The sequence below is a fragment of the Enhydra lutris genome, unplaced genomic scaffold (genome assembly GCF_002288905.1).
Source record: "Enhydra lutris kenyoni isolate GAN:26980312 unplaced genomic scaffold, ASM228890v2 scaffoldscaffold60, whole genome shotgun sequence".
NCBI classification, from domain to species: Eukaryota; Metazoa; Chordata; class Mammalia; order Carnivora; family Mustelidae; genus Enhydra; species Enhydra lutris.
In genome coordinates this window covers 7,462,999-7,489,700 of record NW_019154144.1, presented here as the reverse complement: position 1 = coordinate 7,489,700, position 26,702 = coordinate 7,462,999, and the positions used below count along the sequence as shown (strand labels likewise).

Sequence of the window (26,702 nt, the reverse complement as noted above, 5' to 3'; positions counted from 1 at the left end):
TATTATATATATATATATTTTTTTTTTTTTTTTTAAGAGAGAGAGAGAGAGAACATGTGTGTGTGTGTGTGCGCACATGCACAAGCACGTGAGTGGGGGGCTGTGGGGCAGAAGGAGAGGGAGAGAGAGAATCTTAAGCAAGCTCCATTCCCAGCACGGAGTCCTGCAAGAGCCTCAATCTCAGGACCCTGAGATCACGACTTGAGCCGAAATCAAGAATCGGATCCTGAACCAACTGAGAGCCACACAGGTGCCCCACAAGGATATCTGAAGGTATGTTTCACAGCTTATGATTTCCTGCATGCAAATATGTTCTAAATGTAAATTATTTTGTTTTGAATATTTTATGAGTAAAAAAGAGTCCAGATTTAGCTGGTAGACAAAAATAAGAAGTGGACATTTATTTCAAGCATTTTAGAATATCTTCTCTTAGTTAACAGATGCTCATCTGACTGTCTTCTCCTAAGGGAGCAAATATAACTGAATTACCATTCCTTTATTAGTCTTCATGAAAGGAAAATCCACTCCACAATAAAGAACAGTGTCAAAAGACAATAGTAAAATACTTGCCTTCTTTTTTCTTAAAATTTTAAACTTGTATTTATAGATGTTAAATGGCAATTTGTTAATAGAAACAAAAGAGAACAACAGAATGTTTTTACTTCTTGATGACCGCTCAAGCAAAAATAAAATTTCTCTTACCATCCTGTTGATCCGTACAAAGTCTTCAGGTTTTTTTGCCCAAGGGGGAAGACCAACATCATTTACTACAACTTCATCTTCTCTGACTCCGAGATTGTAGCCATTACTGTTGACAAACATCTCCGGTAGATAATAGAACTCTGGAATTAGTTCCTGCCAGGAATAAAAATGTGGCATGTTAAACCACTTTAAAAATGAGTTGAAGTAAAGTATTATAGCTTGTTAACTATGAACTGGACTAAATACTTTCTTTACTAAAATTCAATATTTTATTACCTAATTCTATTCTTCGTTTGATTTTCTTTACGTAAGAGGAAGAGAAGGAAGAAAGGAGAAGGAAAGAGAAGACAAATATTTTTCTTGAACATTTTATTTGATAATTTATGTTTATAAGCCTTTCAATCTTATCTTGCCAGAACTGGTTAAGAGAAATGGGTTACAGGACCCGCAGTAGGTCACAATATCATTCTTAAACAAATATGTAAAGCTATACCTACAAGTCTATGCCACTCACCAACTTTTTCTGAATATTATTTTTTAAATTTTTTTTAAAGATTTTATTTATTCATTTGACAGACACAGATTACAAGTAGGCAGAGAGGCAGGCAGAGAGAGAGAGAGAGAGGAAAGCAGGCTCCCTGCTGAGCAGAGCGCCCTGATGTGGGGCTCGATCCCAGGACCCTGAGATCATGACCTGAGCTGCAGGCAGAGGCTTAACCCACTGAGCCACCCAGGTGCCCCTTTTCTGAATATTATTAAGGAAATATCCAATTAAAAAAAAAGTTGCTGCCAGTATTGGTTAGAAATAATGTCATATCTTCTACTTTTCTTTTTAATCACAAGGGCAATTACACTACATGATTTTTATAAAAAGATTCATAGTTTTATTTCATAATTTGCCAAAATTACTTTTGTACCTATCAGTAAACACAATGAAGAGATGACATACAGCGTGATAGTAATTTCTAAATATGTAACACAGCACCTGAATGGTATTGGTTTTTAATAAACTGGATGCAAAAACAACCTGTGTTACTTGGATATAGAGATGGCATAAACAACTTGATTCAAGGCAAACTTCTGTTTGATGCACAATGTCTAACATGAGGCTTATGCTTCTTTGGAATAAATTTGGTATAGAAATGAGCTGCTTTTATGACCCTAGAAATATTTTTTTGTTGTCCTTTTTTTTTTAAGCAACTGGAAGAAAATGAAAACAAAAACCACTGTAGTTTTTATGTATACCATTTATACAATAATTTAAAAAACCCAACAACAATCTTCTCAAATAGCAAGATGAGGGTTAAATTAACTTTAAATTATATTGTGAAAAGCATAAGATCATTTATTTGTGTCATGATCTATGTGGATAATGTAGTGCCTGAAATTCAACTCTCGCTGGGGTCTTCTCGAGAAATTCACAGAAAAATTAAAAACAAAACAAAACAAAACAAAAACCACCAAACGCTGATGGCTTCAAATAAATCAAATTATTAACTTTCAAAGAAAAGCATACACAAAACCTCTCTCTTTATGGGTTCTCCTGCTAAAACCAGCATTTGTCTGTGATGGCATAAGTGGGTGTTTATCTTTCTAATATTCTGTGAGAATTTGATTATTATCCATTCTGATGATGATAAATATGAACCATAAAAAAAAAAAACATAATAAAGTTTGAGTACAGGGCACTGTGACAGGTATGAAGAAAGAAGAACGAACAAGAGATGGTTTTATTTCAAGGAATTTATAATCTAGTCCACAGGGTAAATGCATAAACCGATGGTTATACTACACAATAATAATAGCTTGAAAGAAGTATGAACCAAGAACAAGAGAACACAGAGCAGAAGGCAGGGAACTCAGGGCAAGTCTGGAAAGACTTCACTGGAGACCAGATATTTGAATTCAACTATGCCTAAAGATAAAGGTGGTGGGAAGGGGCAGGGGGACCATCAGGGAGTATTACCAGGAAGGGGTAAGGACTGAGTATGAGTGGAGTATAGGATATACTGGGGGATACAGGTCAAGATGGGGGAAGTGGGCTGATGAGAGTTATATGGAAGAGGTGATGAAGGAAGATTCATGACAAGCTAAGCTGTTTGGATTTTATATTACTGGACAAATTTATTTTATAACAAGACTTTGAGTGTCAACATAAAGGATGGACTGGAGAGGAGAGACTGGGTGTCTATGTGTATGCAGGGAGAAGGGGAACCAGAAGCAGTAAGGACAATGGGAGGGAAGGGGGAGAAGGGCAAGTGCGAGCGACAGCAATGGGACATGTTGTGGGACTTTACTAGGGAGGACAACCTGCAACAGAGGTGAGGATTGGTGTACAAAGAACAGAGGGAATTAGGTGGCTCACACTGTGTGATACTCATTCATTAAAAACAAACTATGTATAAGATATCGAGGCCATAACAGAGTGTGGGAAAGGAGAATTATGGTGAGATTAATAGAAACTCATGTAAATTTTCAGTGACATGTATGTGAAAGGGGAAATTGAGAAAGGGCTGAAAGAAAAACCAATAGGTAAACCAACACCCTTATTTACAAATCATGGTATAGTTTAGTGGGTGGACAAGGCAGGAGCTAAAGACTGCTTCAGAAATATTCTATCAGCAGTGGCTATAATGAGCTGATTTCTGGGCTGGGTAAGCACAATGGTGTATAGTATATTGCTTTGAAGGAGGATTTTGGTAAAGGCGTGTGTGATCACAGACTAGAAGGTAGAGGAAAAGCATCATTCCTATTCTCATTGATCTGTATGCAATCAGAAGTACATAACTGTTATGATGTGATGTTTCTGTTCCTCTACAATTCAAATGTTGAGGGTGCCTGGGTGGCTCAGGTTGGTTAAGCCTCTGCTATCAGCTCAGGTCATGATACCAGGGTCCTGGGATGGAGTCCTGCATCCGGGCCCCTGCTCAGCGGGGAGTCTGCTTCTTCCTCTACCTCTATCCTCCCTGCTTGCGATCTCTCTCTCAGTATCTCTCCCTCCCTCTCTCTCTGATAAACAAATAAAAATTAAAAATTAATTCAAATCTTGGGGCGCCTGGCTGGCTCAGTGGGTTGGGCCGCTGCCTTCGGCTCAGGTCATGATCTCAGGGTCCTGGGATCGAGCCCCACATCGGGCTCTCTGCTCAGTGGGGAGCCTGCTTCCTCTCCTCTCTCTCTGCCTGCTTGTGATCTCTCTCTGTCAAATAAATAAATAAAATCTTTAAAAAAAAATTAATTCAAATCTTGAAACTCTATCTTCTATGATGGTATTAGGAGGTGGAGTCTTTGGAAGTTAATTAGAATTAGATGAGGTCATGAAGGTGGAGCCATCTTGAATGAGATTAGTGTCCTTATAGGAGGGAGTCTACTTCTCCTGCCACTTAAGACACAGCTAGACAAAGGCCATCTGTGAACCAGGAAGCAGACGCTCACCAGACGTCGAACCTGACCATGTGGGCAACCTTCGTTTTGGACCTCCAGTCTCTACAACTGTGGGAAATAAATTTCTGTTGTTTAGAAGCTCCCTAATTTATGGTAAAATATAGATGCTTAAGCTGACCAAGACAATATTTATTCACTTATTATTTCAGTGCATTAAGAGAAAACTTATAATTTTCTTTTGATCTTACTCTCATGGTTTGGGAAAGCACGAACAATTACTAAAAGATGTAGAGAAAGGTAAAGAATATGACTGTTTGCACATTACCCATTCTTTATGTGACACAGCATGACAACAGCATTCCAATGGTCCAGAAGGTGGGAAAGAATGTAAGCCCACACAGTCGACTGCTCTTTGTGGAGCACGATTTATATGTCGTAGGCTAACAGGAGTCAGGGGTTTCCCTTCCTGCCTTTTATCAGTTATTTGTGTTCATGTCCCATCTCTAAACTAGACTGTCTAAGCTTCCTGGAGGGCAGACAGAGAGATATTGCCACAAGGAAAAAGCAATATAGATTTATTTTTTATTTAAACAGCCCAAAGAGTCTTAATTTATCTTCGACTGTCTTGGTGCTTTATAATGTTTCCCAAATATATTATTTTCCATTCTTCCCTATGGCAAAGGGTCACATAAACTATATGGTTATGATTAACCTACTTACCACCATACTACTATTTTCCTAAATGTCATTAAATTAGATTCAGAAAGGCAACAAAGCCCTAGGATTTTACATTAATACCGATTTGGGTAAAAGCAGATTTTCAAGCCTGATTTTGTGAGGCTTCTATTTTGTTGAACCCTCCTAGCTCTTGGTGTTATAATTTGTATGCAGCAGGTGCTCATTAAATATTAAGCTATTGATGATATTAGGTAAAGTTATTTTAATATAACTAGAAATCCCCTGGGGCAATATGCAGATGGTTGGAAGAATGCCTCAAGATCGGAAAAGAGCCAATGAAGGACTTTATTAAATAAAAGAAAAAGGATGAACCCCGTCATAAAATTTGCACCCTTTGAGGGGCAATTTTCGCAGTTTAAAAAAAAATGTTATCTTGCTTATCCTAGTTAGGTATAAAAGGTTTAAAAGTGTAAAAGAGTTCACTTTAAAATACAGAAAAAGTTGGTTCTAAAGTTGCTGACAAAGTTGTACCCAAACTGCAGAAGGGGAAGAAACAAGACCTACTTTTTTTCAATTCAAACTCTCTAGCATAAGAAGGGGCTAAAAGCTGGTGGCCACTAAGGAGGAAAAGGAAGGCTAAGGAAGGTCACGCCTGATGGTTACCTAGAAAGGTAGGAGGAAAAGTAAGGAGTTCAGCAGGAAGGAACATTCTGGAAGGCTTTAATCAAGGCCAGTTACATGAAGTAGCGTGACTAGGGCCTTCAGGATGATCCCTTAGTAAAGGCTGTGCTCTCCACTCCAGTCCGTCTGGGCAGACAAACTATGCTCACTAATCAGGGTGTTGACTAAGATGCTGGAAAAAGCTGTTAGATGCCTGATGTTTGAAGGGCTGAAGAAATGCTTTCAGATTTCTAATAGAGGGAACAGTCACAAACAGACACATTTTTTAAGGCAAATATAAAGAAATTCCTGAAGTTCAGCTTAACTGCAAGGCCCCTAAAAACTTCAAAAGACCAGAACTGTGTGGGACTAAAGCTGTCTGAACCCTGAATCCTGAGCTGGGAAAGTTTTTTTTTTTTTTTTTTCTTTTTCTGAAGGGGAAGGAACCAGTAAAATCACACAGTCTAGGGAGAAGTTGCTAAAGCAGTAGAGTGGGTATAAATTTTAATGCCTCAGTTTATTTTAAATCTTTAAAATTAAAAGATTAAAAGATCTTGTTTCAAATAGCATTTTAAAATTTAATGTTGGTATATAAATACAGGACATTAGTATATCATTTATATTCATATTTATATAGTTTAAAAGATTTGCTTATTTAAAAAAGAAAAACCTCATGAATAAGTGAGTTTCATCTGGGATATTCAACTGTGAAGTCCAAGAAGATGTCTATCTGTGCTCTAAGACAAGGAATGAGCTGAAATGTTACCTCTGGTCATTCAATCTTAAAACAGTACATAGAATTTATTTGTATCTCTTTAAAAATTTTATGTTATTTTGCATTTTATGTTTTTATTTATTTAATTTATTATTTCTATTATTTGTATCTTATGCTATGTCTTGGCACTGTTGTAAGTGCTTTATATGGATTTTCTTAGTCATCACAAAAATTTCACGAGGTAGGTATTCTCATTCTTCCCACTTTCTAGACATGAACACTGAGGCAGAAAGAACGTTAAGTAATTTGCTAATGACTACACTGGAAATAGGTGGTAAAGCCCCAAATCAAAACCAATTGCTTTAAATCCAGGGTCTCTGCTCTTATAGTCACTCTTTTGCCTTCTGAAGCAGCGAGCCTGTCATTCTGTATGACTTCATTCTGTTTTGATTTTCTGCATAGCAACTATAATATATAATAATATAATATTATATATTCAATATATTCATATTCAATGTTCATATAATCAATAGTCAATATATTCCTATCCATGAAATATATATTATATATACATATAATATATATTAGGCTCCTGTGTCACACTATACTGGAAATCTCATGACAGTAGAGATCATTGTCTGTTTTGCTCACTGGTTCCCACCACTCACTAGCTAGCAATGGTGTCTAGTACAAAAGACATGCTCAGTACAAATGTTTGAGATACAAAAAAAAAAAAAAAGAAGAAGAATCAATTACTGCTGTGTGTTTATCATCTCCTAAGTTTCAGGCATGAAACAGTAATAAAAACAATACTGAAGGCCACAGTTTTCAAGCTGTGTTAGATTAAGCAGAGGTCCTTCAGGCGAGCGGTTAGTTGAAGGTAAGAGGGAGACAGGGCAGGGAGGCAGTTTTGGGGTGATCTCTTCTTCTACCAGGAAGAGCTATTTTATGTGCATCAGAATTAAATAGATATTAAATCTGGACTTCTTGCTAGCTTGGGCAAGATTTTTTTTTTTTTAAATAAAGATTTATTTATTTATTTTAGAGAAAGAGAGATTCCAAGGCGCTGCAAATCAAATGTGGCCACAGGGTAAAAGGCGTGGCTATAAACCCCTTTATAAGGGCTCAGCAAAATTTAAGGTGGTGGTTTGTAGAACCACTCAGCCACACAAAGGGATTCTGAGAATCCTAAGGGCATCATAAACAGCATCTTAACTCAGTCAGAAACGGAGGGGATCCTATCTCAAAAGGATTTTTTGGTGCACGTTTTTTTTCTCATAATGAACTATAATTTGATACATAGAAAGTCCACAGAATTTTAAAGGAGGTTAAAAGATGCCTTGGCCTCAACTTTCGATGATCAGGAAGCATTTGGAGAAAGCCACTCAGCTGCAGACAAGGGCTATTTTTTATGGAGAGGAAAGCTGATCCAGAGGGCAAAGCCAAGGTCTCAGAGGACCTGACCCCAGAGTCCAGGAAACTGGCAACACGTGCCTGGCTGTAATTACCAAGAACCAGACGCTGTTCTGGACCTTCCACATCCCCTCCTTTGGAGTGGAGTCTGTTGAGGTTTACCTGGCTTACCACCCTATGCCGAGTGTACACGGGACAGCTAGCTTGCCTTTCTAGGTTCCAGGTGTCCCAATTAGAAATTTCTGCATCGTTTCTGTATCTGGACCTGATACAGACCATGAGATACTAGATTTTGACCATGACACAGTAATGTGGCTAACACGTTGAGTATATTTTGCATCTAAGAGGAACGTGAATTGTGACCAGAGAAAGGGCTTTAGGAGACTATTTCCAAAAAGGGCCACCAACACCCCTCTAACCTCCATGTCCTATTGAAATGTGACTTTGCTGCTCAGCTCACTGGGAGGCAGAGTTCATTGCTCCCCTTCCTTAATTTGGGCTGGCCCTGTGACTTGTTTTGCCCAACAGAATGCTGTTTCTCTCAAGTTTAGGCATTTAGCAGCTTTGCAGTTTTTTTTGTTTTGTTTTGCTTTAATCCTCTTGTTAGCAAGCCACTGTGAAGAGAAGTGTGATTTTCTTAGAAAGACTATTCAGAGAGAGGGCCAGCCAGGCTCCGGCAGTTCTAGCATTCCTTGCTGAGGCAACAGATAAGTGAGTGAGGTCACCTTGAATCCTCCAGACCCAAACAGGCCCCCCCTCCAGTTGTCCCCAGGTGGATCAGAGACGAGCTGTACCTGATGAACCTTACTCTGATTGCAGAACCCTAGGGAAAGAAACGGCTGTATTTTTTAAGCCACTAGGGTTTGAGGTGGTTTGTTACACAGCAAAAAATGACTAAAGGAACACTTGATTGATCAGTGATTCTGAGCTAGTCCAAGGGGCTGGATGTGATGATACGGTCATGCAGAAGAATTAAAGCAGCACTCCAAGCAATGAAAAGGCACTACATAACTAAACAGACCTTGGTACTAGTTCTGGCTTCCTTCTTACCTGCCGTGTGAACTTAGGCAGACCACTTAATATCTGTGGATCTCCTTTACAAAACGAGAGTAACGATAGCTATCTCACAGGGCTGTTCTGAAGACTACCAAATAAATGACCAAAAAGCATGTTTAAAAACTACTGAGAACCACTCCGAAAGCATGCATGCTCCTCTGGTAACTGGGAAGCACGCTCTTTCCGAAGGCACTTCAGAGACCAACTTGTCTACTTCATGTAAGCTTACTCTCTTCCCACTGATAGATTTCTGTTAATTAGCTTCCCTTTAAGCAAACAGTCCAAGTAGTTTAAGGTTTCCTAAATGAAAAACAGTGTGGAAAGACACCAAATACTATCAAAGAAATGGCAAGATGAATATTATAACAGGCATTTTGTGTCCGTAAATGTGATTTCTGGTTTATTTTAACAGCTATACTAAAACCCCACGGTACAGTTAATAGTGTTATATGCGTTCTGTCAATAATAAGAAAATATCCTCAAACACAATTTCTAATTTACAAGCTTATGACAAGTTCAAGCTGCTGAGAAATTGGACTTGAAAGTATGTCTTAGAGTGATAGAAGACCACTATTAACACTATCATAATTGTATACCTATTGCATCAAATCTGACATTTCAGTTTAATATATTTTGTTGAGAGAGCATACCATTTTATGGCTTCCTAGTGAAATCAAATCCAACCCAGACGTTTTCACTTTTCTAATATAATTCACTGCAAGGTTTTAAAGCTGCCATTTCTTTTCTTCCTTTTTTTCAAAAGATTGATGCCCTGGCATTCGTTAATTCCACAAGAGCTCATAATGGGTCAATGAGTCAGTGGCGAGCACCTCCATTAACTGTATTAATTTACACTATGTCACCTTAATGACATTTTGTCACAGCTACCTTTCCTGACATCTACATAGCTATTCAAAAGTAATATAACAACTTTTGAAGGCATTAAGGAATTGTAGTGTGAGAACTCCAGTGAGTTGAATGTCATTGTTACCAAGACTACACTAGAGGAGAGAAATAAAAAAGAAAATAAAAATAAAGTAAAAAACTAACAAGTCTGACTTAACTCAGGGGACCTGGCTCCCGAAGGTCACTTCACCAACACTCCATCTCTGCCCAGCTTGTATGCATTACCACAGGAAGAGACTGATGTTAATAAAGACAGACCGAATGAAACCAACCACTCCATTCTAGTTCTTTCTTATATGATTATCTAAGCTAGGAGATATTGCAGACATACTTTTCTTCATAAATGGAAACTCATTTCCTTAAAATTATATCCAATGCTTTATTTAACAGTTTAGAGATAAGAAATCAAAAGCTTAGGTTTTAACACATGGTTAGCAAAACTATTATTATTCTTGGTAACATATTCTTCCCTGCTAAATCAAGTATTATTTCAGACGGAAAAAAATATCATGTGTTTTAATCAATATATTTAAATGTGAATTTAGAAAGTCTCATTTTACTACCAGTATTACCAAAAAACCTCTTTAACATTTCCTTAATGAGAACCCTCAAATTCTGATGCCATACATGGAAAGACAGACACATTTGGACACACAGACACACACAAAATAGAGGAAAGAAGACTGAGAAACCATACTTGTAATGCAGTTTGATGCGATTTCAAAGATCTTTTTCAAATCAATAAGAAAAAGATATCTGACCCAACTAAAAAATGGGAAAAGATATGACTAAGTTTAGGTGTCAATTATTGAAATACGAAACATGAAAAATGCTCAACTTCACTCACAATTAATGACATGCAAGCCCCAACAAAGACAACTCCATTTTCACTCACCAGATTAGCAAAAATTCCACTATTTATTATAATAATGATGAGGGGGGGCGTGGGGAAGGAAGCATCTTCACACATGCTCTAGGGAGTGAATTATCATCTTTGGGAATAATGGTTTGGCAATATCTTTCCAAATTAAAAATGTATATAGACATTTAGCCATTAATAGAAATTATCCTTTACACGTATACGCAAAGTTCATCAAGATCACGTGCAAGGGTGTTCACTGCAGCCTTGTGTTGAACAGGAACAATCGCAGAGAAAGACAAACTACCCATAAACAGGAGATTGTCTACATAAATTATCGTGTATGCGCGCAGTGTGCAGCCTTGAAAAAGAATGGGTCTACATGGAAAGATATTCACGATATGTTATCATAAAATATGAAAGAGAACTGAAAATGGGGGGAAAAATCCCTGCAATGTCAAGCTGGGGAAATGAGCTTCTTATGAACGAATTAAGTTCGGGCGTGGGGGAATAAGTCTTGTTTGTATTTGGCACAGCTGCTTGAGGATAAAAAATAAAAAAACCTCCCCATTTAGCAACAGCCACATTGGTCTTTGTCCTTGATGATGTGACCCCCAGGAACCAAAGGAACACAACTGGTAACAACACGCAAGCGTTTCTTGAAAGTACCAGAACAGGAAAACTCTGGGAGAAATCCTAGCAGTTGTAGAGGGAAAAGCCTGATAGGAACATTGATCATCGGAGACTAACCTGTACCTTGGTGAGATATTTTTGGTGAAGAGAAGCATCAATAAAGTTCTCAGTATAGAAAGTAAAGTGTAACATTGTATCTACTCATGTAAATTAGAATGATTAACTCTGATCTGTGTGTGGGTTTGTGAGGGTAGGTCTTTGAATTAAGCTGAAAAGCCCATTTTCTTTTTTGTGATGATGTCTGATAAGAGTGAGCAGGCATTTTCACTTGATATAATTTGGTACAATGTGGATACTGCTCTGAATTAAGATATGAATAACCTTAAATATGACAGGAAGACTTAAAATATAGATAATAATATTTAATTCAAACACAAAACACTTATTGAGTGCTTTTTATGAACATTAGGCTAATTCTAGAAGCTTCTGGACTCCTCATTTTCTGCGTAAATTCTGAGTGTGTTACAAAAGAAGAAACGGATTCTCTCCCTGATTTCACTGGGAAGGAGTCAGTTTAAATGACGGTTCGTGGATGCTTTAGAGTTTAATTCCTCAGCGAAGTTATAAGGCTGCTGGGAGAAAACTGTATGCCTTCAGAGTTTAGTATAGTAAGGATGCATGTTAAATTATCTTATTGTCAAATATGAATATGTTATATGCACAAATTAATATTCATTTATGCAAACTTTGATAGTAATCGGACAAAATACATGAAGAAGCGACACGGATCAATTTTGTTTGTTTTCTGCTTTCAAAAAGAACTGAACAAAGTTGTATTCAACCAGTTTTCTTACACTTCAGTAACACTGTGATTGCCTTTAAAAATGTTTGCAATAGATAAACACAAATATGAAAATGATAATTTTGACTTCAATTCACTGCCTTTTGTTGGATTAAGACCCTAAATGGAGTAACTCCATAATATTTTTATATTTAACAATATGAATGGCAATGATAGGGAAAAAACTACCTTGAAGAAAGAGGCTTTAGGAACACATATACGTGGTGTAATAACCTGATCAGATCTAAGTATCAGAGAATAAATGAGAAAAATGAGAGAACAAATGTATGTTATTGTTTTGAATAGAACCTTTTTTAAGAAACAAAATCCCATATAAACGAATAACAAATATTAGTATTTAACAATAGTTAAATAGTACCAACTGTAAAATTACTCTGCTCTCTGGCTGTTCCTGGGTATTGTGTGTGTGTTGGTTTAATCTAATGTGTATTGTTGCATGGTATCCCCAGGCACAGTCAAGTAAAAGCTAAGGCCGTACAGAAAAGCCTACATTTTAAATGGGTCTTGTCATTAATGCTTTATTAATTGCCCCAGGCTACGTAAACCCAAAGCTGTGCAAGCTATAACAATATGACACATTAAGGTCAAATCCAATTCCTGCTGTGTTTTATGGAATGGGCCAAATATTGAGTTAACAGCAGGAAAGGCAATTTATGGCCTTTTCTTTCCATCTCCAGATTATTCGATCTAAATTAGATAGGAATTTTTTGAAATTACGAAAACACCTTAACTGAATAATATAAATGAATTCTGAATCATTTTCTGTGATGCTCAAAATTATTTCCGCTAGTTTCCTTTTAGGTTAGATGTACCACATGCTTTTAAAATACAATGGAACAAAACTGTCTTATACATCCAATTAAATTTTTAAAAATCAATATTTCTGCATATTTTGAAATTAAATTACTATCAATGAATAAAAGAACCCACCTTTACATCAGAAGTATCTCTCTGACTAGTTCTCCAAGATCTTGCAACCGACGAGAAGGTTCGATCTGGATGGTCAAACTTTCCATCATTTGCATTGAGGAAGAAGGTTGTGAAAGGTTCCTAAGAGAAAAGAGGAAGAAGAATCAGGAATTTGATCCTCCTGAAGGCAGCTGCCTTGTTCCACTGTAAAATATGATGGTCTTTGAAACCCCTGTGAGGTAGAAACAGTGCAGGGTCCTGGAAAGACGCCTATGTTGAAGAGTCAGGGGGTGGCTGACTGGGCCCGAATGGGCTACTGAGGGCCATTTTGCTTCTTGGGCTTTCATCTTCTGATCCGTACGATGATGGCGTTCTAGTGCTCTAATGATTTAATGATGAATGATTTTGAATTATTATCAGTTTGTAAGTCAGATGTTCTTTCTCATAACTAAGGCCATACATAATGTATTAATACCGCTGAAGAATATCACTCTGGCACTGATTACTGCACTGTGGAATTGGGTAGGGAATGGCCATCTTCTATTACCTATGAAAATCTATTAAAAGTACATGTACCATATCATGGTCTGATGATCTTTTTAAAATGCAAAGTTCTGTTGAAAATCTTTCAGTAGCTCTTCAGAGCTCTTCAGAGAAATTCTAAATCACTCAACTTGTCTTAAAAGATCCTGAATGATCTGGAAACTTACCTGTCACCTTCCCTTCTCCACATTCACAGGTCGTGACACACTGCTCTCACTTTCTCTCCTTTGTAGGGGATGTTCCCTCTGCCTGGTACCAATTTATCCCTTCCCTTCACCATCCTTGCTTGGCTAAGTTCTTTCTATCCTTTATGTCTCAGCCAGAACTATCCTTTATGCCCCAGCCAAGATGTCACTTTTCTCCTGAAAGATTTTCCTTGATTTGCCAAGCTTTCCAGTATGTTCAAATACAACCTATATTTTCTAAATATGTCACTAAAACACTTGTCACACTGTTTTGTAAGTGATTTGTAACTTGTCTATCTCTCCCCACCCCCCACAGAAACCTGTCATGCTCCCTGTTTTATCTCCAACACTTAGAACAATACCTGGTACACAGAAGTTGCTCCATGTATAATTTGGTGAAGAAATGAATGAAATAAAGTGAAATGCAAATAGGACTAGATAACTCTAGTCCTTTCGGTACTCTGTCACTGTCACCTCATAGAAACACAGTATCTGCCACCCAGTGCATGCCCATAGCAGGAAACCTAAGAATAACAATCACATGGTTCTAATGCACTTAGTTTTAATGCTTTCTGTATACTTTGTATGTTGGGAGAGAGGCATTATTTCTGATGCCATTAAGTTCACTTCTGAATAACATTTATTCTTACCAAGGATCTCTTAACTACAAGTATAACACAGATAAATATCTATATTCTTTTCCATGATTTCATTCTTTCTTAAGTCTAGGATGAATGACATGTCATCCCCTAGGTTCAATAACGCTAAGACATCTACATGATGTTTTCCTGAACAGTTACATTTCTTCAGTATATAATCCCTATGATTCTTTTATACCTATAAAACATCACTGGGCCCCTTCAAACTTTTCTTGTTGTCATTGGCTGTAAGGGCCAGCTGCCGGCCAACAGGCACAACCATTCATCTTCCTCAGTCTCTTCCTGAAATTTAGTGTGGCTGGACATCATCAGTGTTATAAGTTTGTAATAGATCACCAATTTTTTATGTTCACTATCAGATGACAGTAAGGTGTGATTAAAGAGATAGGATGAAGAATGATATAACAATATATTGAGAAGGTCTGTATTACTGATTCTCCTGAAAATCAGATCTGCATCCAGGAAGCCCATATTGCTGTCTAAGATTTTAAGTGATATGAAAGACAAATAGATGTCACTGAAATTAAGTTAGGAAGAAAAATCTTATGAGATGTCCTTCACTAATCAATTTGCTTTGCAGATTTTTTAGCTAACTAATAAACATTAGGTAATTAATGCGGCATATCCTGGCACAAAGTTCAAGTGGGGGTAAAAACCATGCTAGAAGTAGCAAATGGCAAACTGAATGAAATAGGACAGATGTAAATTGGAATCTTGGTGGAACAAACCATTAACTTCTTTTAGGCAAGTTATTTAACCTTAAGTTTCGTGTTAAGTAACTGCTTCAGGTCCTTCATCTATGTTAATTGGGAAGGACAACACCTAGGGGATAATTATGGGCATTAAAGACAATTAAACAATATTGAGAAAGCTTGAAGTGTCTCACCTGACACAGTTATAAAAATGACTATAGGTTTATGTACTGTGTCAAGTCTCCACTGCTGGGCTGGGCTTCACGCCAGACTGACAACCTGGCCAGATGCGTGCTGCCTTAGGTCCTATCCATGTCTGTATCCTTAGCACCAAGTACCCGGCTTGGCTCATAGTCAGTGTTTAATAAAGGTTTCTCGAATGCACCTCAACATACAATTAATGTTGGGAGATTAGGTATGCCTGGGTAAGAGTAAGATAGTTTTGGTCAGTTCTTAACTACTTGTTTGACCAAAACGGTATAACTTCAGAATCCACTTCTTCATTGCTCTAGGATGCCGATATTGGGTGTTTTTTGTTTTTTTTTTTTTCTCTTTCTCTCTGCAGGTGTAGCCAGAGATTAATTTAGAAGAATGGCACTTGTCTCTACAATTTTTAACCTATTATACAGATCTGAGTGAAGACCCATTTATACATGCAAAGCCTTACTTTTTTTTTTTTTATCATCAGCCAGTAAAAACTGATCTATCTCTATCCTGACCTAAATTATAAAATCCTTCCTGGTTTTCAACCTTAACAGAGGCATGCCAAAAATAGCACAGGTGCGCATAGTACAAAGAAATCTGGAATTAAAGAATTATTTTTCCTTCTGTTCATTAAGTTTATGAAACTGGTGGCACCCAAAGGTGGAGAAGATGGAAGAATTCCACATTTCACAGTTTTAAGTAGCTTTTAAAAAGATCTGATTAACAACTGTTTTAGGGTCACATACTACATTACTGACATATATTCTCATTATTCCTGAAGGCCTCCAGCTGCGACAGTGGTAGAATACGAATGGAAATTGATAACCTATTTGTTTCTAAGTGAGTATTGATCTTTCAAGCTCTGATTACCGTAGAGATTACCTTTTTCCATGTGTCTCCTTATTACTTTCAAGGCACAGTGGAAGGCTTTTCTTTTTTCATTTGACTCACGCCTCACTAACAGAGACGATTAAGTGCTATATTACGCTTAAGAAACTTCTGTATTTTTTTACTTAACATATGCTGATTGAACTATTTTCTGTGTGTACATTAGCATATTAGATAATTTATCATTCTACCAGAAAAGCTTTTGGTTTGCAAGATGTACAAATGAAAAAATATTAAGCAGAAATTTCAGAAATTAAAATGTGGGCATTTGTTGGATTTTACGAGCTTCCTGTTAGGTCCTGTCATATGAATGGCTGATGGACCTCCTTCTTCTAATTACATCTACCCTAAGGTCTCTTTGTATCTTCCAACCCTGTCTTAGTACTAGAAAACCCAACCAACCAGACCTGCACTGGGTAGTTGTATCTGTCCTACTGCATTCTATCAGAACCTTATCCCCTGTGAGGACACTAACAACTTTTCTTGCCTTTCAATGATTACAGACCCATGAACTCTATCTTGGGCAATCTAATCTTCTTCCCTGCCCCTCTTCTCTTCACTCAATTCCTCTATTCTTCTGTCTTCTATATTTGCAGAGCATTCTCATAAGAATCTTTTAAGTCCCTCTCTGCTATGCTTTTCTTCTTTGCCTTCCTTTATTTGGGGGAAATAGGTAGTGCAGGTAGTGCTTGGAACACAATTCTACCAAAGAAAGGTGTGTATCTTGGAGTGACATGAAGCGTAATAAAGATCAAAGGGAAGGGAACAAAGACGACTGGGCACATTTTCTGTGCTCAGCCCTGTATTATTTCATTTAACTCATCCTTGTGATTACCCTTCAGAGTAGGTATAATTATTTCTGTTTAACATATGAGAAAATTCAGGGTCATATTCTAGGAAATGGAGGAGCTATTATTTGTACTGTCTAACTCCAGAAATTTGTTTTCTCCCATTCCGTTTGAAGGAATCCAGAAGTATCTTTTAGAATCTTCAAAAAGTCTCTTTTAATTGACCTACATACCTATTTTAAACCAGGCTTTTGGTTAAAAATTCCTTATCTGTTGGAAATTCTTCAAAAAATTAGGAATAGAATTACCATATAACCCAGCTCTTCCATTTCTGGGTATTTATCCAAGGAATACAAGACTACTTTGAAAAGATACATGTACCTCTATGTTCATTGTGGCATTATTTACAATAACCAAGATAGGGAAAAACTTAAGTGTCCATTGATAGATGAATGGATAAAGAAGCTGTGGTGAATTTATACAGAGCACTACTACTCAGCTATAAAAAAGGATGAAATTGTCCCATTTGTAATAGTATGGATGGGCCCTGAGTGTATTACATGCTAAGCAAAATAAGTCAGATAGAGAGACAATATTGTATGATTTCACTCATGTGGAATCTAACACACACACACACACACACACAAAACAAAACCATAAATGAAAAGGGTAAAACAAAACAAATTCATAGATACAAGGAATAGACTAGTGGTTCAGAGGTGAAGGGCTTTGGGCAGTGGTTGAAGTGGTTGAAGAGGGTCAACTGTGTGGCGATGAATGGTAACTAGACTGCGGGTGGTGATCACTTTGTAGCAAACACAGATGTCAAATTATAAAGAAAGATGAAACTTGTATAATACCTGAAACTTATATAATAATTAAAAAATAATAAAAAAACAGAATTCCTCATCTTTCTCTAAGTAAATCTGCATTGTCCGTAAGCATCAGTATTCAAGATAAACATGACAACACTATTTTATTCAATAGCATTATCTTTGGGCTTTAATTACACTACCTGCAGAAGTGTTTCTACTATTTTTTTCACTACAAATACATATTTTTAAAGATTCAGACTCTTGGGTAGGCTTTCCAAAAAACCCATAATTTATTTTTAAAAGTCTCAAATTCCACAACTGATTTATAAATGAACTTTTGTTACACAAGCTATTTAACTTCCTTAAAGATTATGATTAAATGTTTGACAAATGAGTTTTGAATAGTTCGGTGGAATATAGTGTATTTGGAAGGTGAACAGGTCGCTGAGGGATGTAAAGGTCAGAGGGTAAGATTTAATTACTTCTGTGTGTATGTTATACGCTATATGTTCAGGGTAAGATTTAAAGTAAAAACATTCCAAGTAAAATGTGCCTTTTATACTAGTTAATATCTGAAGAAACTCCAAACTCCACTCTAATAGTTCACTCATCATTTGCCCAATGGCAGCTACCAAGGAATCAGTCTTTTCAGAATCTTGTAATTCAGATGAGTGATTTCACTGGTAGTTTGTCTAAAATAATATTTTTAATTTAAAGAAATGAGTTATGTAGTTGATTAACATTTTAAAGCAGTTATTATCATTGTTGGTACTATACATATTGATTAAAACTAATAGTGAGTTTAATGACTTTGGGTGCAAAAGGCTTGAAAGTTAAAAGGGCAAATACTTACTTACTCTGTATTTTGTTTTTATGAACAAATTCTAAGTGACACGAATTCTAATGCATTTTCTACTTCATAAACTCCATGGGATGGGAGTGAGGAAATCACAATTCCCTGGGCCATTAGGCTCAACACTTAGTAAGCTATTAGACTGGGATACTTTTATTTATAACAGCAGGACACAAGATGTGTTGGCTAAATGAGTCCCCATAAAAGCAATCCTATAGATCTATTCTGTCTAATACAGTAGCCACTTGCCACTGTGACTATTGAGTACCTGAAGTATGGCTCCTTCTAACCAAATGTGCTATAAATATAAAAATACATTCTGGATTTCAAAGACTTAGAACCAAAAAAGAGTAGAATATATCTTCAAAAATTTTTATATCGGTTATGTGTTAAAAGTATAACATTCTGGGGTGCCTGGGTGGCTCAGTGGATTAAAGCCTCTGCCTTTGGCTCAGGTCATGATCCCAGCGTCCTGGGATTGTGCCCTATGTTGGGCTCTCTGCTCAGCAGGGAGCCTGCTTCCCTTCCTCTCTCTCTGCCTGCCTCTCTGCCTACTTGTGATCTCTGTCTTTCAAATAAATAAATAAAATCTTTAAAAAAAAAGTATAACATTCTGAATATACTGGGTTAACAAATGCATTTATTAATATTAATTCCACCTGTTTTTTTTTTTTTACTCTTAAATGTGGCTACTAGAAATTTTAAATTATGTAAGTGGCTTGCATTTTATTTCTATTGTGCAGCACTGTTATAGATAATACTGAAAGGGATTTATAGAATAAATATGAACAAAATTTATGCCATACTCTTACACAGATTCAAATTTGTACTCCATTTCACTGGAATAATAAATCAACTTAAGGATGAATTGTGATTTATGATTTGAGAAAGTATTTAACTTTATCAGGGATACACGAGTCTTAAGTTAAATCAAGCTCTTGCTAGCAAGTATTTTTTTACAGATTTATTTATTTTTGAGAGAGTATACACGCACATGTGCAAGTGGGGGGGGAGGGGCAGGTAGTGCGGGAGAGGGGGAACCCTCAAGCAGATTCCCTGTTGAGTGCAGAGCCTGACACAGGCTCAGCTCCAGGACACTGAGATTATGACCTAAGCTAAAAACAAGATTTAGATGCTTAACCGACTGAGCTACCCAGGTGCCCTAATAGCAAGTATTCTTATGGACTCACATAAGTAAGTAATAAATCTGACTTCAGACTAATTTGATTACACATAAACTACTGAATATCAATTTATATATGTCAAAATGCTATCACATATATACTCTCAATTAATTCTCAAACAATCCAGTTTTATGATAATGTTCTTGCTGAAATGATTTCGGACATTTTTTTTTTTTAATCACCAAAATAAGAGGTGTCTCACTCTCCCCATGGCCATGGTTCACTAGCAATGATTGTCCTTGATGGAATCCAAAGACATCCTTGATGTGGAAAGGCCTCCCAGGATGAGCATCTCTGGCTTCAATGCTTTCTAAAAATTTCCTTCTCTAACAGTTTTGGAAGTCCCTTTGAGCGTGAACTCTATGTCACCAAATAGACCAGGCTGATTAGGAAGTATATCTAAAAGGCAGTGTAAGCCTGGGTATGTCTTTCCTTGCCCTGTAGAGTGAATTCTGGGCAGCAAATATAACTTGAACTTTACCGACACTCTTTTTCTCTAGGCTTTTTTTTTTAACCCCCTCTGCTCATTTTGTTGTTATAACATTTATAACATGCACTGCTAATCAGTCATTTCCCATTGGTGGTGGTAATGACCGAGAATTTGGTTTTATGATCTCACCATTTGGTGATCAGAGAATTTATTAGTCTTTTTGTTTTCTTGTCTGCCTCTTTGTGAGCCCAAATCAAATAAGAAGATACTTTATGTCCATTGTAAAGGACACCAGCTCCTTGAGATCTTAAATGGTAAGTTTTTGTCTTCTGTGTTCTGTTTTGACCTGTGGCTGATATTACAGGATAGCAGCTATAAGTTCTCAATATACCGGTGTATCTGTAATTCAGAAAAGCTTTTAACTCCTGTGTGAGTGAGAAGTATTTTCCTACATCTGGAGAGTATTTAAAAAATTATTACAACCCATAAACTAAAGTGCTCTGTTCTGATTGGTTTATAGGGGTAACCAGGCACCTATTTAAATCTTAAATTCCTCAAAAATTAACAGAAATAGAAATTCTTATTCTTTAAAAGTGTTAGAGTTAAAACATTTTCTTAAGAAACATTAGCTCAGAAACATTTTTATAAAAGAATCCAAGCTCGTGTAATTAAGGTGACTTTCTGGACAAATCAGACTTATTAACTTCGGTCTAAAAAAGAAAGTTTTATGTATTTTCTTTTAGTTTATAATTACAGAGTTTATTTTTTAAATAAGATTTGGGCTTATTTTCTAATAGGCTAGTTAGATCTAAACTTTTTAAAACTACTTATACTGTTTTAAGATGATAAAAATAGAAAATTTCTGTTCAGTTAAACTGAGTCACAACTCTGACAAATCTTTTACTGTAATAACAGTAATTGTTTGTAACATATTACCTATCAGTGATTTAAAAGTTATTTAAAAGATACTCACACTGTATTTGTTTTAAGTCAATTTGTCCCCATAACAGAAAGAATGTTTGAGAAGGACCTCCAAACTAAATTAGTTAAATCAGTTAGGTAGAGGAAAAAAAAAATCTTTGGAAAATATAAAATGTGGCCTCACATACACACATTTTCATGTATTCTATTTTACCTATGTGTTTCTGAGGTAAATCAGCCTCATGAAACAGAATGGTCTAAGGTATATTTTGGTAAGGGAGAAGACATTGTTGATTGTACTGATTTATAGATTCGGTTTAACATTCTATAGTACTCCTCAGCTGCTTGTAGAAAAAAAAATTCAGACCATCTGACTCCAGTAACTGTTCTTAACTAGACTGGTTTGAAGAAAGCAAGACTAAAGACTAAAGGCAAGAAGATTTGTTAAGGGCTTTTGCAATAATCTAGATGCGAAAAATGGGAACCTAAACTAAGGAAATGCCAGAGTTAATAGAGCAAGGAGACAGATTGCAGACATACTTAGCTGGTAAAATCTAGCTGTTGCGATGTCTGACTGGATATAACAGGCTGGTAAAATAGAGAAAATATCTAGATCAGGCAACTGGGTGAGTGATCACACCATTTATTTAGATTGGAAATGCAGGAAGAACCAAAGATGAGTTCATTTTTGGAAATGGTGTACATGGCATTAGGAGGTGTTTAGGTAGAAATATCCAGTAGGCACTTTTGGAAATAAAAATAAAATAAAAATAAAAGCTGGGAGCCCAAGAAAAACGCTTGCAATGAAGACAGAAGCTGGATGGCATTAGCTTATAATTAAATGGCATAGCCCAGATAAAGAATACAGAAAAATCCTAGAGCACACAAACATCGAGGAAAAAAAAATCTGAGCATGAGACTGAGTAGGGCAGTTAGGATGACAGGAAGTGAACCAAGAGAGGATACTGTCTGAGGAGTCATGAGAAGGAAGAATTTTTTTTCAAGATTTTCTTTGTTTGAGAGAGAGAGAGAGAGAGAACACAAGTGGAGGGAATGGGAGAGGGAGAAGCAGGCTCCCAACTGAGCAGGGAGCCTGATGAGGGAGGGACTCCATCCTAGGACCCTGGGATCATGACTTGAGCCAAACGCAAACACTTAATCAACTAAGCCACCCAGGCACCTTGAGAGGGAAGAATTTTAAGAAGGAGAAAGTAAGGAATGGTGCCAAAAGCTTCAGATACATTGTGGTAAGAAATGGGAAGTTCTAGCCCCGTCACTTGTGACTTCCACAAAAACAGTTCAGTAAAGGGGTGGGTGTGGAACCTAAATCGGCGTGGCTGAAGATTGAATGGGAGGTGATAAAGCAGAGCGGAGCACAGGACAGTGCAGTTTAGTGGAGGCTGTGCTGACACGTGGCTATGAGGGAAGAGAACTGGAAAGTAACTGCAGGTTTGGCCGGGGCGCAAGGAAACATGTGTGTGTGTGTGTGTGTATGTATGTGTGCACGTATGTGTGTACCTATGGATGTATACTTGTATTTGAAAGGTCAGAGAGACTTGAATGTGTTAGGAGAAAGAGAAAGAAGTCTTCAAAACATTTAGAGACTGTTCTTAAGGCATACTGCCCAAGAAGCAAGCTGGAGAGGGCCAGGGAAGAGAGCCGGCTTGCGACCTTCGGTGAAAAAAAGAAACAGTGGACATTACGGATGCACTCCAAGAGTCTGGTTCCTTTTATAACTGGTTTAGGCTTAAGTAGCTCACAATAATCTATCTTCCTAACCCAATTTTGTAAATGAGAAAACTCATTTAAAAAAAAAAAAAGGATTCATGTTTTACTAGAGTTTGAAATCTTGTTTCTACTTCACTGGCCTCTAATCTTTGTTTAAAACAAATAACAGGTATAGTAACTTAATGAGACTCACAATTCGAACAAGCCAGGATAAGGTAGATGTTGCTGTTGAGTAGTGCGTATTATAATGGTAGGGGGGGCTTTGATCATCTTCCCATGTCTCATAACGCTCCGCATAAAACACAGCTCTCTTTGGGTTCAAAGCACCGATTGGCTGTAAGAAGAGAAAAGAAGCATTTCACTTAATACAGTTATATTAAGCATGCTATAACTCTTTATGCTAAAAGTATTTACCGTTAATTCATTTTAACCATAGAGCATACAAAATTTTGTATTATATTTTATCAAATTTGATTTTAATATTAATTATGGATCATGACGCATGCCAAAAATCTCTCAGGAAGAGAAGTCTCTGGATTTTGCGAAGTTTCTGGATTTTACTAAAAGTTTCAGTAAACTGGATTACTAGGATGATCCAGTTTAAACAGTCAAGGCAAAACCAAGACTTTTAGTGTCATTGTCCTGCCTACTTAGTAATAACCATAATGAATGTTTAGCTTGATCATAGGAAATCCAAGGAGGAGAAGGTGAAGCAGTTGACCATGTGACAACCATATTAGAGAAAACCTTCTTTTACCAGAGGGCCACCCACAGTGCGAAAGATAATAATCACCACACGGAATAATCACACCACAGTTGGAAGGCTGGTTCCATTTTGTTATTATACAAATGGCGCATACATCTTCTTTATTAAGTGAAACTACAAACCTAAGGCTGATGAAAATAATCCAGACAATTCCTAAGTTCCTAGAAAGCATTTTGTAAAGCCACTAAGACCTTCCTATCATCCCAATGATGACATTAATCCCTGGAGTGGAGCACACAGTAAAATGCTCAGGATACAATATACATAGATTTCCCCCCCCTCAAAAAAGTGTGTGTTAATTGGATCATTGACTCAAACTTCTTAGCACACCTGATCATTAAAAGAATTTCTAGCATATAGTCCTCATGATTTCAAGTAAGAAACTGTTTTAGCTTCAATTTCTTGATTTTGGTTTATGGAACATGGAGTCCATTCTCATGATACCTAATAGCTACGTTATTTTGCTTTAGAATGCATACTATTATATATAAATATTTATAGAGAAAACAAGATGAACACTAAGTATAATATAGAACTCCTTTATTCAAAATTTAATATTATTAGTTAACTATGAAGTTCCCCCCAGGGCTTAATTTTAACAAGAGAAGTAGTAGAAAATTAGTGTTTCAATGGGACAAATAATGTTACACAAGAGAGAAAGATTCATTTATAAATTGTTTGTAAGCTTTTTCTTTTGGTCCTATGGGACTAATTCAAATAACACAATGATGTCAGCAGTTAAGATCTGTTAGAATTTCCATAATAAACTCTTATTTGCAAGGGCTCTTATCTTTAATACTAAAATTATTTGTAAACTACGCTCATTTTTCTTTAACTTAATTATGACTTAACAAAGACTAAACAATTTAATTATTTTTAAAAATTTTTGAAAACGTTTGTTTAATTTAATTATTTAAAAATGTTTAAGAACTTTGGTTTAAATATACTTTTTAAATATTCTAAGGCTTACATTTTATTCTACATTAAATTTCACTGTTCATCTCTCAAATCTTTTTGCATAGATATCAAAAGGGAATATAATGTCATTAAACATCACATAGAATATTAATAACACTTAAAACAAATATATAAGTAATTTTTGGTAAAAGGATAGTTACTATAGCAGAAGGAATGTGAGCTCTTCCTGAATTGAAATAGTTTTTCATTTAAGATAGCCAACATATCTTATACTTTCTAAATGTGCAGACATCTGTTTTTCTTTCTCAATATTAAAAGACTATTTTTTCAAAGCATTTAAAATGTTTAATACTTTGTTCTCTCTTGAATAGGCTAATGGGTCTTTCACATGCATAAAATGGCTTCCAATAGGTAAGGATTGACCTTATCTGAGATTTTGTTTGTTCACACAAAAATTCTTGAAAAAGGAAAAAGTCCCTTCCTTTAATCTTTTCCAGCTTCTCACCAACTACCGGAAAAAGGATAAAGTAAATATTTACACTTTTTATTTTACTTGAATTTCATCAAAGTCATTGTTTTGGAGTGTTTGACAGAGAGTAATACTTTGTAGGAAACAGTTGCACAGTATTAAAGTATACACATGCCTACATTAGTAACTTCTTAAAATCAATTTCCAATTTTGAATTTTTATCTAATACATTTAGAAACTAATTTTGTATATAACAAGATGTAAATGATCTAGTTTGTACTTATTACTTTTCTATTATTTTGCTCTAGTAATCAGGAAACAATAAATCATCTGAAGGCAAAATGCTTGAAAATGTCTGGGAAACAAAAATATCATCACAGATGATGTATTTTCTTATGGGATCCAAACATACAATATCTATCTATTTATCTGCCCCCTGTCTACCTGTTCATCTATCATCTACCTGCCTATAGTCATCTACTTACTTGTGTATAAATTGATATGGTTGTGTTTGTTATCCTTGTAAAATTTGAGCAAATAATGCAATGTCAAAGCCATTTGGATATAGCAAACGAATAAAGTAGATATAGGATATAGCAAACGAATAACGGTGAAACAGTAAAACTCTGCCTAATAAAATGTAGAAGCTTATTTTGTAATCTTTCCATTTTTACCATAATTACCATAGTAATTATTACCAGTTTTCTCTCAAACAGTAGGCTTTTGGGAACAGCCACCTCTCTGCTTTTTAAGTGTTCCCAGATGAAAAGGTTTACCTGAAAGTTTAGAACTTGCTATTAGATGTATTATGATTTTGTTTTTGTTGGTTTGTATGCCATGACTTGACACGAAGAAATAAAATAATGCAGATAACAAGGCAAAAATTAAAAACAAAAATTCCACCTATGTAGCATTTTTATTATAACTCAGTTTCTCAAACTGTTATAAAGCCTACATAGCATTCAAAATAACTATTTTCAATATAAAACTGATGGAAAATCATACATATTAACATTACCACGTCTACATAAAACAACAGAATTTATCGAAGAATCAGTGTTGAGGATATTCTCTACTTTATTACTTAATTTCCCCTGTTTGAATATTAAAGAGAGAAATTTGTCTCCATCTTAAGTACCACAAAAAGGTTTGTTTTCCTGAAAACAAACAAACAAACAAAAAACAAAAAAAAAAACGTGTCTTTATTATATGGAACAAAGATCCTGATAGATACTCATGGAGATTTACATTATGAAAGGCTCTGAGAAATATTATAAATAGAATTAGTTAATCTTATTCACTCCAGTGTTTACCATTTTTTATTTTTACTAGATCCTCATCCTTTTTTGTTTTCATAATAATTATTAATAGGCCATAGCACTCGGGCTCCTTGAAAAGTTCCGGTTAGAATCCTTATGGTATGCATTTCTGAGTGTGAACTTTTTCTTTGATTATATTTTCCTATTTTCCTTCCTTTTCTGTTCTCTTAGTCTTGATTGATCAATACCATTCTCTTTCATGAAACCTTACAAGTTTTATCAAGTGCATTTTATGGGATAGGTATATAAATTAAAGAGGTGAAAACAACAAAAACAATTTAAATAAAAAATACTAATTGGGTAAATGGTACTTTATGAAGCATTCAAAGAACTTTAGGGAATGTGAAAGTCTGGGCACATAGCTGGATTATTTGAATAAATAAAGAAATCAAAAATAAATGTGGACTGACTTAAGGTGCAGTCACTGCCATTAAAATAGATTATAATTTTTAAGACTAAAAAAGGTTTTCAAGAGGAATCAGAGGTCCAATTAAAGTAATATTAATAAAACTGAATTCTTGTATTTAAAAAAAAACTTGAAAATGCTCATTATGTTCATGGTATTA

The 26,702-nt window shown here is 35.9% G+C and overlaps 1 protein-coding gene across 5 annotated transcripts in view; it reads right to left on the bottom strand.

The window, feature by feature from the left end:
• The window catches only part of LOC111158523 (neurobeachin), a 672,328-nt gene that overhangs the window by 59,271 nt on the left and 586,355 nt on the right, over positions 1–26,702 (bottom strand). For all 5 annotated transcript variants that reach the window (XM_022520602.1, XM_022520603.1, XM_022520605.1 and 2 more), the window contains 3 exons: positions 22,858–22,998; positions 12,796–12,915; positions 703–855 (listed from right to left, as the gene is read on the bottom strand). In XM_022520602.1, coding sequence (XP_022376310.1) covers positions 703–855; positions 12,796–12,915; positions 22,858–22,998 — 414 coding nt within the window. The remainder of the gene's footprint in view (positions 1–702; positions 856–12,795; positions 12,916–22,857; positions 22,999–26,702) is intronic.